Below are 12,950 nucleotides of genomic sequence, written 5' to 3'. Positions count from 1 at the left end.
AAAGAAAGAAAGAAAGAAAGAAGAAAGAGATGAAAGAAAAGAAAGAAAAGAAAGAAAAAGAAGAAAGAAAGAGAAGAAAGAAAGAAAGAAAGAAAGAAAGAAAGAAAGAAAGAAAGAAAGAAAGAAAGAAAGAAAGAAAGAAGAAAGAGATGAAAGAAAAGAAAGAAAAAGAAGAAAGAAAGAGAAGAAAGAAAGAGAAGAAAGAGAAGAAAGAAAAGAAAGAAAGAGAAGAAAGAAAAGAAAGAAAGAGAAGAAAGAAAGAAGAAAGAGATGAAAGAAAAGAAAGAAAAGAAAGGAAAGAAAGAAAGAGAAGAAAGAGAAGAAAGAAAAGAAAGAGAAGAAAGAAAAGAAAGAAAAGAAAGAAAAGAAAGAAAGAAAGAAAGAAAGAAAGAAAGAAAGAAAGAAAGAAAGAAAGAAAGAGAAAAAAGAAAAGAAAGAAAGAGAAGAGAGAGAAGAAAGAAAGAGAAGAAAGAAAAGAAAGAAAGAAAGAAAGAAAGAGGAGAGAAGAAAGAAAGAGAAGAAAAGAAAGAAAGAAAGAAAGGAGAAGAAAGAGAAGAAAGAAAAGAAAGAAAAGAAAGAAAAGAAAGAAAGAAAGAAAGAAAGAAAAAGAAAGAAAGAGAAGAAAAGAAAGAAAGAGAAAAAAGAAAAGAAAGAGAAGAGAGAGAAGAAAGAAAGAGAAGAAAAGAAAGAGAAGAAAAGAAAGAAAGAAAGAAAGAAAGAAAGAGAAGAAAGAAAGAAAGAGAAGAAAGAAAGAAAGAGAAGAAAGAGAAGAAAGAGAAGAAAGAGAAGAAAGAGAGAGAAGATGTCCCAGGATAGATGTGTTGTGCCAGTCGAAATGGTGGGGTTTTTTCCTCAGTGTGTAGGGCTACGAGGGAGAGAAGGTTGTGTCTTTTTGTGGCTAGCTGGTGTTTGTGTATCCTGGTGGCTAACTTTCTTCCTGTTTGTCCTACGAAGTGTTTGTGGCAGTCCTTGCATGGAATTTTGTAGATGACGTTAGTTTTGTCCATGGGTTGTACTGGGTCTTTTAAGTTTGCTAGTTTTTGATTGAGAGTGTTGGTGGGTTTGTGTGCTACTAGGATTCCGAGGGGTCTTGGTAGTCTGTCTGTCATTTCTGAAACTTCTTTGATGTATGGTAAGGTGGTTAGCGTTTCTGGCTTTGTTTGGTCTGCTTGTCGTGATTTGTTCTTGAGGAATCTGCGCACTGTATTTTTTGAGTATCCGTTCTTCTTGAATACGTTGTATAGGTGGTTCTCCTCTGTTTTCCAAAGTTCGTCTGTGCTGCAGGGTGAGGTGGCTCATTGGAATAGTGTTCTGATACAGCTTTGTTTGTGTGTGTTACGATGGTTGCTGGTGTAGCTAAGTATTTGGTCAGTGTTTGTCAGTTTTCTATACATGCAGGTTTGTAGTTCTCCGTTGTCCGTTCTTTCAACTGTGACGTCCAGGAATGCGAGTTTGTTGTCGGTTTCTTCCTCCTTGGTGAACTTTATGCCTGTGAGGGTGTTGTTGATGATGTTAAATGTCTCTTCTATCTTGTTTTGTTTTGTGATGACAAAGGTGTCATCTACGTAGCGGACCCAGATTTTTGGTTTGATGGTTGTTAAGGCTGTTTGTTCTAGTCTTTGCATTAATGCTTCTGCTGTGAATCCTGATAGCGGAGATCCCATGGGTGTGCCGTTGGTTTGTTTGTAGACTATGTTGTTGAAGGTGAAGTGGGTGGTGAGGCACTGTTCCACTAGCTTCATGATGTTTTCGTTGGTAATGTGATTGATGGTGGTTGGTGTGTGTGAGATGGTCTCTTCTAAAAGTGTGGTAAGTGTTTCCTTTGCCAGGTCGATGTTGATGGAGGTGAACAGTGCTGTTACGTCGAATGAGATCATTGTTTCATCTTCCTCTATTTTGGTGTTTTTGATGATTTTTAGGAATTCCTGGGTGGAGTGAATGGAGTGCTGTGACTCTTCTACTCGGTATTTCAGTCTTGCGTGTAGTTCTTTGGGCAGTCAGTAAGTTGGTGTTCCGGGTAGTGAGACTATGGGTCTGAGGGGGGCTCCAAGTTTATGGATTTTTGGTAGTCTGTAGAATCGTGGGGTGTTGACCCCGTCTGGTTTCATTTTTTGGAATTCCATCTTGTTTAATTGTCCGGAATTGTGTAACTTTCATAGGAGATATGTTATTTTGTTTTCTAGTTGTGGGGTCGGGTCTAGCGCCATCTGTTGGTAGGTGTTGATGTCTGCGAGTAGTGCATTGTCTTTCTCGATGTAGTCCCTTCTGTTCAGGATGACTGTGAGCCGACCTTTATCTGCAGGTAACATAACAATGTTTTTGTCTTTTTTGAGGTTTTCTAGGGCCTTCTTTTCTTGTGTGTTCAGTTTGTTTCCTCCCCTCTTTCGGCTCAGAGTAGGTGCAACTGTCTGTCTGATCATTTGTTGTGTTTCTTCTGTGAGTTTGTTGTCCTTCAATGTGGTTTCTAATGCCGTTAGGAAATCCTTCTTGTCAGCGTCTCGTTAAAGAAATTTAGTCCTTTTACTAGTACCGCCTTTTCTGTGTCTGATAGGGTTCGGTCTGATAAGTTCTTTATCCATGCCCCTGTGTTATCGGTTTTGTCTTTGTTGGGAGTTTGTCAAGTTTTTTTCTTTCCTAACACACGTAAACGAAGCTGTATCAGAACACTATTCCAATGAGCCACCTCACCCTGCAGCACAGACAAACTTCGGAAAACAGAGGAGAACCACCTATACAACATATTCAAGAAGAACGGATACTTAAAAAATACAATCCGCAGATTCCTCAAGAACAAATCACGACAAGCAGACCAAACACAGCCAGAAACCCTGACCACTTTACCATACATCAAAGAAGTTTCAGAAATGACAGCCAGACTACTAAGACCCCTCGGAATCCTAGTAGCACACAAACCCACCAACACTCTCAAACAAAAACTAGCAAACTTAAAAGACCCAGTACAACCCATGGACAAAACCAACATTGTCTACAAAATTCCACGCAAGGACTGCCACAAACACTACGTAGGACAAACAGGAAGAAGGTTAACCACCAGGATACACGACCACCAGCTAACCACAAAAAGACACGACCCTCTCTCCCTCGCAGCCCTACACACGGAGGGAAAAAAAACCCCACCATTTTGACTGGGACAACACATCTATCCTGGGACATGTAAGCAAAGACATGCCAGAGAATTCCTAGAGGCCTGGCACTCCAACCACAATGCCATAAACAAACACACAGATCTAGATACAATCTATCAATCCCTCAGAAAATGAACAGTAAATGACATTACCACAAACCCCAGGAACCCCATCCAGGACAAACATATAAATAGAAAACAGGAGACAACAGCTTCGCTTCACTTGGAGGTCGCCACTGATGAGCATGTTGCATCAGTATTTACTATGGAAAAGGATATGGAAGATATAGACTGTAGGGAAATTGATGGTGACATCTTGCAAAATGTCCATACTACAGAAGAGGAAGTGCTGGATGTCCTGAAGCGCATAAAGGTGTATAAATCCCTAAGACCTGATCAGGTGTACCCTAGAACTCTGTGGGAAGCTAGAGGAGTGATTGCTAGGCCTCTTGCTCAGATATTTGTATCAGCGATAGTCACAGGTGAGGTGCCAGAAGACTGGAGGTTGGCTAATGTTGGTGCCACTGTTTAAGAAGGGTAGTAAGGACAAGCCAGGGAACTATAGACCAGTGAACCTGACGTCGGTGATGGGCAAGTTGTTGGAGGGAATCCTGAGGGACAGGATACACATGTATTTGGAAAGGCAAGGATTAATTAGGGATAGTCAACATGGCTTTGTGTGTGCAAAATTATGCCTCACAAACTTGATTGAGTTTTTTGAGGAAGTAACAAAGAGGATTGATGGGGGCAGAGCAGTAGATGTGATCTATATGGACTTCAGTAAGGCATTCGACAAGGTTCCCTATGGGAGACTGATTAGCAAGGTTAGTTCTCATGGAATAAAGAGAGAATTAGCCATTTGGATACAGAACTGGCTCAAAGATAGAAGACAGAGGATGGTGGTGGAGGGTTGTTTTTCAGACTGGAGGCTTGTGACCAGTGGAGTGCCACAAGGATCGGTGCTGGGCCCTCTACTTTTTGTCATTGACATAAATGATTTGGATGCGAGCGTAAGACGTACAATTAGTAAGTTTGCAGATGACACCAAAATTTGAGGTGTAGTGGACACGAAGAGGGTTACCTCAGATTACAACAGGATCTTGACCAGATTGGCCAATGGACTGAGAAGTGGCAGATGGAGTTTAATTCAGATTAATGTGAGGTGCTGCATTTTGGGAAAGCAAATCTTAGCAGGACTTATACACTTAATGGTAAAGTCCTAGGGAGTGTTGCTGAACAAAGAAACCTTGGAGTGCAGGTTTGTAGCTCCTTGAAAGTGGAGTCGCAGGTAGATAGGATAGTGAAGGTGGCGTTTGGTATGCTTTCCTTTATTGGTCAGAGTATTGAGTACAAGAGTTGGGATGTCATGTTGCAGCTGTACAGGACATTGGTTAGGCCACTGTTGCAATACTGCATGCAATTCTGGTCTCCTTCCTATAGGAAAGATGTTGTGAAACTTGAAACGGTTCAGAAAAGATTTACAAGGATGTTGCCAGGGTTGGAGGATTTGAGCTATAGGGAGAGGCTGAATAGACTGGGGTTGTTTTCCCCTGGAGCATCAGAGGCTGAGAGGCGACCTTACAAAATTATGAGGGGCATGGATAGGGTAAATAGGCAAAGTCTTTTCCCTGGTGTCGGGGTGTCCAGAACTAGAGGGCATAGGGTTAGGGTGAGGGGGGAAAAATATAAAAGAGAGACCTAAGGGGCAACCTTTTCACACAGAGGGTGGTACGGATATGGAATGAGCTGCCACAGGAAGTGGTGGAGGCTGGTACAATTGCAACATTTAAGAGGCATTTGGATGGGTATATGAATAGGAAGGGTTTGGAGGGATTGGGTTGGGATATCTGGTCGGCATGGACGGGTTGGACTGAAGGGTCTGTTTCCGTCCTGTACATCTCTATGACTCTATGACACTGCGATCATATGTGCAATTGAGTTTTTAATCCCTGACAATTCAATTTTATTCCAACTTTAAGCCATTGTTAAAAACCGGCATTGAAATAGAACATGTAATATTAGTACCTTTAGACTTCAACTGAGATATCAGAATATTCGTCAGACGTAATGTGCCTATAGTAGGGTCTGAGGTTTTCTCCAAAGACCAACCTCGAAGCATGTCTTCAACTTGCAGCAACTGGATCACTGCTATAATCAGATTCTTTGTGAACTACAAGGATATATAACAAACCACAGCTGAAACAGAGCAATATCCAGCACAAAGTGTTTGGAACAAAATGGTAAAGTACACAGTTAAATTGTTAAAAAAAATAGTTGCAGCAGTGTCAGGAATGGGAAGGGATAAAAACCAAGACAAAAGGATGGTTAAATTTCCAAAACTTGATTGCACACCCTGACCCAAATAGGAAGCAACTGACATGGAAACACAGAACATAGAAGCTAGGAGCAGGAGAAGACTGTTTGGCCCTTTTGACACTGTCCCACCATTCTATATGATGATAGCTGAACCTCTATTTCAATGCCATATTCCTGCTTATGATTTGGTTCAATCAGATTGGTGTCTTGTCAAATAATCAGTCAACATTTCTTTGTAGACGAATAGTGACTATGTAATCAAGATCTTGTGATAACAAGATGTCCGAAACTACCTCATGCACCCTAGCCTAGTGAGGGTGGCCATTGACAGGTCCAGGCACTGACACATGTGGACAGTGTCTATCAGCCTGAATTCTTGCCAAGTGTCTTTGGGGAGGAAGCGTGGGCGACTGTCTGTGTGCAGTTTGCACATTCTCCCCGTGTCTGCGTGGGTTTTCTCCCACAATCCAAAAATGTTAGGTGAATTGGCCGTACTAAATTGCCCAAAGTGTTAGGTGAAGGGGTAAATGTAAGGGAGTGGGTCTGGGTGGGTTGCGCTTCGGCGGGTCAGTGTGGACTTGTTGGGCCGAAGGGCCTGCTTCCACACTGTAAGTAATCTAATCTAATCTAATCATATGGGCTTTAAGTAAACAAGGAAAATAGGTGTAAAATGGACACAAACAGTTTCTTAACTTGGTTAAAAATCACACAACACCAGGTTATAGTCCAACAGGTTTAATTGGAAGCACACTAGCTTTTGGAGCGACGCTCCTTCATCAGGTGATTGTCAATCACCTGATGAAGGAGCGTCGCTCCAAAAGCTAGTGTGCTTCCAATTAAACCTGTTGGACTATAACCTGGTGTTGTGTGATTTTTAACTTTGTACACCCCAGTCCAACACCGGCACCTCCAAATCATTCCTTAACTTGGGCCTCCACAGCTTTCATATCGTTCCAGGCGCCCACATTTTATGACAGTCAATGTTATCCAGAACAGCGCTTAGAAGATCACCTTTCACTGGTTTAAACAAAAAGAGTTTGAAAAAAAATAGAAATGCTTCCAAAACTAGCTTTCTTAAACAAAAAGATGAAGAAGTCAGGGAAAAAAATTCTTAAAAAAGGTGAAGCCTGAAAGAGCTAAGTCCAACTAATTACAACCTTGCCAGTCAAAAAGCAAGAAGAACAAGTACATAGAGCTTTGTGACCCAAACGAGGCTGATTCACTTTGACATGAGACAAAATAAATGATCTGAATTTTGGGTGTGAAACATGCTTTCAGGCATGAATGTGGCCACCTCTCACTTTTAAAATGGGGAATTATGGAACTGAATTTCAGGGAAATCCCTTGCACCCAAACAAACAGTGGACAAAATATATACTGAACAGGGTTAAACAGGGATAATACCCCTGATGTATTCCAACTTTAAAAATGCAAATGACTTTACTGGATGAAGATTTGGAGGTTTCTATCCATATAAGAAGCTGAATGCTTTTATCTGCACCTGAAATCCCATTAAATCAAAATGCTCTACAATGAGGGAATGGGTAAGAGGGCACAGCATAAACAGAACACTGGCCTTTGTTGGAATTGAGGATATTATTAATATCTTTACCTCTTTTATTTCCTTTCCTTTTATATCACCATCAGCATCTTGGGAAATCATTCTCTGAATTATAAAAGCTTTTTCTTCAGCTGTGCCTCGCATGGCATAAGAAAGAAATAAAACAAACTGTTTCTTGCTTATAGCATTACTGAGGCCTTCTGTTTTTTTAATTGGATCTACACTTCTCATTGCATTGTAGAGCCGGATTGTCATGGGGCCCAGCACAGCTGGATGCACGTGAGCCTGAGGATAAATAAGACAACATCACTTGGCATCGTAAAACACTCTCCTAAACTGATCCAACTCTATTTTTACATTTAGTCATCGGAGATGTGGGCAGCTTTCTAGAGACAACCAGTAATTTTCACTCGATTCTTCCTACTTAAAATTTATAACAATTCTCAAAGCTAAGAGGCAAAATCACTTCAGTGGCTATAAAAAGCTGAAGAATGATTGCACCCATAGCAAATTCCCAATGTCACTTCCAATGATAATCTGCTCAGGAAAAAGTTAAAAATCACACGACACCAGATTATAGTCCAACAAATCCCAGTTTTGGATTTTGTATATTAATGATGCAAAACCTGCAACCTATTCTAAAAGGTGAAAGACTTAACAGTAATCCAGGTTCGTTCAATATATCGGATCAGTGTATGACACTAATGATCTTTAGCTACAAATTCTGTGTCTGATGATCCTGCTCCACTAGCTACCTGACAAATGAGCAGCACTCCGAAAGCTTGTACTTCAAAGTAAACTTGTTGGACTAGAACCTGATGTCATGTGATTTTTAACTTTGTCCACCCCAGTCCAACACCAGCACCTCCACACCAAAGCTCAGGAAAGTTGCAGGACCCTTCCTTTGAGTGATCATAAGTCATCAGTTATGTAGTGGCATTGCTGGACCACATGGAACTTGGTGACCAGCCGGGTCTGTTTGGGAAAAAAAAGTGTCCAAATCACATCTGGGGTTGTGGGTGCTTAGGTAATGTAATAATTAAACTAGGAGTCTAGTTTCTCCCAGTACAGTCCAGAATCTCTGTGTCAAGCAAGGTGTGCCACAATAGTGCCAATATGCAAAATTACAGTCTGTAATATCAGAGATATTTCTACAAACTAAATTCAGTTTAAGGAATAGCGTAATGATTAAACATTTTGTTATTCCACTGGCTTTAGTCAGATATACTTCACTTACGTCATCTAAATTGCCAGTCCCTGGGTTAATTATATGCCAGAATTAGGCTCTCTTGCTTCATGAGAGTATCCCAGAACAGAATCCATATAAACGTGAAGTAGAAGGTGGTAAAATCGAGCATGCTCAGTCACTTGATAAGATCATGGCTGATCTGATTATGGTCAACATTCTATTTTCCCCGTCTATAATAATCTTAAAATATCCAATGACTGTGACTCCATCGATCTCAAAGGAAGTTAGCTCTAAGGGTGGCACGGTGGCTCAGTGGTTAGCACTGCTGCCTCACAGCACCAGGGTCCTAGGTTCCAGCCTTGGGCGACTGTCTGTGTGGAGTTTGCACGTTCTCCCAGTGTCTGGGTGGGTTTCCTCCAGGTGCTCCAGTTTCCTCCCACAATCCAAAGTTGGGCAGGTCAGGTGAATTGGCCATACCAAATTGCCCATAGTGATAGGTGCATTAGTCAAAAGGAAATGGGACTGGGTGGGTTACTCTCCAGAGGGTCAGTGTGGACTTGTTGGGCCGAAGGGCCTATTTCCACACTGTAGGGAATCTAATCTAATCTAAACAACCCTCAAAGAGAACAAAATTCTCCTTGCCTTAATTTTAAATGGGAGGCCCAATATTTCGAATGGTGCTGTCTTGTGCAAATCCCTCCCACATCCTCTCAAGTATCAATCCCCTCAGGGTCTATGTTTTAATAAGATCACCCTCATTCTCCGAAATTCCAATGGTTACAGGCCTGACCTGTGCAAGCTTTTCTCGTAAGGTGCCCCTTCATCCCAGGAGCTTATTCTTCCGCCGTGTTTAACATGGCAAAAAACAGAAATAAAATACACTGTTTCTTGCTTATGACGTTACTGTGGCCTGCTGGCTAATCAACTCCCTATCAAGGCTTATATGTTACCCTCCACACCACAAACTTTTATTTTGTGTAGCAATCTGGATGTGGCATATAATCTGTGCCTTTTGGAAATGCAAGTACCCAAAACCCACAGGCTCCTCTTCATTCATTTTGCTCGTTACCTGCCCAATGAATTCTAATAAATGAATAATATACCACTTCCCTTCACAATACCAGACTCAGCCTCTTTGCATTAAGATCAACGCAGCCTGAGAACAGAGATTAACAAAAGCAGTTCCTGCTTTTCTTCGGGACTTACATGTGGCAACCTTTTGTGAGCCATAGCACAAACCCTCACTGCCAGGCTCACCTTTCCCTTTAGCCTTCTTGCTGCACTTTGTTAGAAACTAAAGCCCATGTAGCTGGTTCCCGGTCACAGCAAACAACAGGAAACAACATGGGAAACTTGTCCCTTATTTTAAACTCACGAGCATACATGTTTTAAACCACTGGTTATATTCTCCAGAAAAGTGAATAGGTGGCAGAAACTAGCAGAATCTGAGCATTTCAGGTCCTGGACCATCCCAGATTAAAATAAAACAAATGCAATAAATCCTGAAAGCTGAGGTGGGACAGAACTATGTTGTCTAATTGGCAGACATCAAGTTTAGCCAGGGAAGCCAAGCATACCTGTCATGCTTAGTTGTCCTGATGCCCTAATAAAACCGTGAGGGCTACTCCCTTCAATTGCTTTTACTCAATTTACTCAAGTGCATACAAACAATCAACAGCTGTCAGAACTGTGGCCATAAACTCGCTTCAGTGTTTTATTACTATTTAAGAAAAGGTGGGGAGGAAAAGCAAGGGAACTACACACTGGTGAGCCTGACGTTGGTGGTGGGCAAGTTGTTGGAGAATATCCGGAGGGACAGGATGTACATGTATTTGGAAAGGCAAGGAATGATTAGGGATAGTCAACACGGCTTTGTGCATGGGAAATCATGTCTCACAAACTTGATTGAGTTTTTTGAAGAAGTAACAAAGAGGATAGGTTGAGGGTTGGGGGGGGGGGGTGGAGAAGATATAAAAGAGATGTAAGGGTCAACATTTTCACTCAAAGGGTGGTACGTGAATGGAATGAGCTGCCAGAGGAAGTGGATAGGTATATATGAATAGGAAGGCAAAAGTGAGGACTGCAGATGCTGGAGATGAGAGTCAAGATTAGAGTTTGCTGTAAAAGCTCAGCAGGTTTCCTGATGAAGAGTTCCTGCCCGAAACGTCGATTTTTCTGCTTCTCAGATGTTGCCTCATATGAAAAGGAAGGGATTGGAGGGATATGGGCCAGGTGCTGGCAGGTGAGACTAGATTGGGTTTGGATACCTGGTCAACATGGATGGGTTGGACTGAAGGGTCTCTTTCCGTGCTGTACATCTCTATGACAGATGAGTGCAGAGCAGTAGATGTGATCTATATGGACTTCAGGGTAAGTCATTTGACAAGGTTTCCTATGGGAGACTGGTTAGCAAGGTTAGATCTCATGAAAAACAGAGAACTAGCCATTTGGATACACAACTGGCTCGCAGGTAGATGATGGAGGGTAGTGGTGGAAGGTTGCTTTTCAGACTGGAGGCCTCTGACCAGTGGAGTGCTACAAGGATCAGTACTGGGTCCACTGCTTTTCATCATTTATATTTTTGGATGTGAACATAGAAGGCATGGTTACTAAGTTTGTAGATGACATCAAATTTGGAGGTGTAGTGGACAGCGAAGAAGGATACATCAGATGGGCCAATGGGCTGAGGGTGGCAGATAGAGTTTAATTTACTTAAATGTAAGGTGGGGAAACAAATCAGAACAGGACTTATACACTTAACGGTAAGGTCCTAGGGAGTGTTGCTAAACAAAGAGACCTTGGATGCAGGTTCATAGCTCCTTGAAAGTGGAGTCGCAGGTAGATAGGATAGTGAAGAAGGCATTTAGTATGCTTTCCTTTATTGGTCAGAGTATTGAATACAGGAGGAGTTTGGAGGTCATGTTGCGGCTGTACAGGACATTGGTTAGGCCACTTTTGGAATATTGCATGCAATTCTGGTCTCCTTGCTATTGGAGGGATGTTGTGAAACTTGAAAGGGTTCAGAACAGATTCATAAGGATGTTGCCAGGGTTGGAAGATTTGAGCTATGGGGAGAAGTTCTAAATTGGAGAAAGGCCCATTTTGACGGTATTAGGCAAGAACTTTCAAATGCTGACTGGGGGCAAATGTTCGCAGGTAAAGGGACAGGGCTGGAACATGGGAAGCCTTCAGAAAAGAGATGACGAGATATTCCTGTTAGGACGAAAGGAAAGTCTCGTAGGTATAGGAAATGCTGGATGACTAAAGTAATTGAGGGTTTGGTTAAGAAAACGAAGGAAGCATATGCCAGTATAGACAGGATAGATCGAGTGAATCCTTAGAAGAGTATATTACTACTCCCTTTATACTCAAGAGAGAAATCAGGAGGCCAAAAAGGGGACATAAGATAGCTTTGGCAAATAGAATTAAGGAGAATCCAAAAGGGTTTTTACAAATACATTAAGGACAAAAGCGTAACTAGGGAGAGAATAGGACCCTTCAAAGCTCAGCAAGGCAGCCTTTGCATGGAGCCGCAGGAGATGGGTGAAGATACTAAATGAGTATTTTGCATCAGTATTTACTGTGGAAAAGGATATGCAAGATATACAATGTAGGGAAATAGATGGTGACATCTTGCAAAATGTCCATATTACAGAGGAGGAAGTGCTCGATGTCTTGAAATGCATAAAGGTGGATAAATCCCCAGGACCTGATCAGGTGTACCCTAGGACTCTGTGGGAAGCTAGGGAAGTGATTGCCGGGCCTCTTGCTGAGATATTTGTATCATCAATAGTCATAGGTGAGGTGCCGGAAGACTAGAGGTCGGCTAACGTGTGCCACTGTTTAAGAAGGGTGGTAAAGACAAGCCAGGGAACTATAGACCAGTGAGCCTGACGTCGGTGGTCGACAAGTTGTTGGAGAGAATCCTGAGGGACAGGATGTACATGTATTTGGAAAGGCAAGGATTGATTAGGGATAGTCACATGGGTTTGTGCGTGGGAAATCATGTCTCACAAACTTGATTGAGTTCTTTGAAGAAGTAACAAAGAGGATTGATAAGGGCAGAGCAGTAGATGTGATCTATATGGATTTCATTAAGGCGTTCGATAAGGTTTCCCACGGGAGACTGGTTGACAAAGTTAGATCTCATGGAATACAGTGAGAACTAGCCATTTGGATACAGAACTAGCTCAGTAGCATATGGAGGGAAGTGGTGGAGGGTTGTTTTTCAGACTGGAGGCCTGTGACCAGTGGAGCGCCACAAGGATCGGTGCTGGGCCCTCTACTTTTCATCATTTATATCAATGATTTGGATGTGAGTATAAGAAGTATAGTTTGTTAGTTTGCAGATGACGCCAAAATTGGAGACATAGTGGACAGTGAAGAAGGTTACCTCAAATTACAGTGGCATCTTGATCAGATGGGCCAATGGTCTAAGAAGCGGCAGATGGGGTTTAATTTAGATAAATGTGAGGTGCTGCATTTTGGGAAAGCAAATCTTAGCAGGACGTATACACTTAATGGTAAGGTCCTAGGGAGTGTTGCCGAACAAAGAGACCTTGGAGTGCAGGTTCATAGCTCCTTGAAAGTGGAGTTCTAGGCAGATAGGAAAGGATAGTGAAGGAGGCGTTTGGTATGCTTTCATTTATTGGTCAGAATATTGAGGAGTGGAGTTGGGAGGTCATGTTGTGGCTGTACAGGACATTGATTAGGCCAATTTTGGAATACTGCATGCAATT

At 42.0% G+C, this 12,950-nt stretch overlaps 1 protein-coding gene across 4 annotated transcripts in view; it reads right to left on the bottom strand.

Annotated features, from left to right (window-relative positions):
• meak7 (MTOR associated protein, eak-7 homolog) overlaps positions 1-12,950 on the bottom strand; it is a 62,353-nt gene that overhangs the window by 23,802 nt on the left and 25,601 nt on the right. For 3 of the 4 annotated variants that reach the window (XR_011964239.1, XM_072595935.1, XM_072595936.1), the window contains exons 3-4: positions 7,074-7,307; positions 5,171-5,315 (exon numbers count right to left, since the gene is read on the bottom strand). Coding sequence is in view for 3 of the 4 variants with exons in the window: in XM_072595935.1 (XP_072452036.1) it covers positions 5,171-5,315; positions 7,074-7,307 (379 nt within the window). In the remaining variant the exon portion in view is untranslated. The remainder of the gene's footprint in view (positions 1-5,170; positions 5,316-7,073; positions 7,308-12,950) is intronic. The other variant, XM_072595937.1, reaches the window with a different exon arrangement.

This window comes from Chiloscyllium punctatum, chromosome 26, assembly GCF_047496795.1.
Source record: "Chiloscyllium punctatum isolate Juve2018m chromosome 26, sChiPun1.3, whole genome shotgun sequence".
Classification (NCBI taxonomy): Eukaryota; Metazoa; Chordata; class Chondrichthyes; order Orectolobiformes; family Hemiscylliidae; genus Chiloscyllium; species Chiloscyllium punctatum.
Note: the sequence above shows the minus strand (reverse complement) of the source record. Positions and strands in the feature narration are given on the sequence as shown.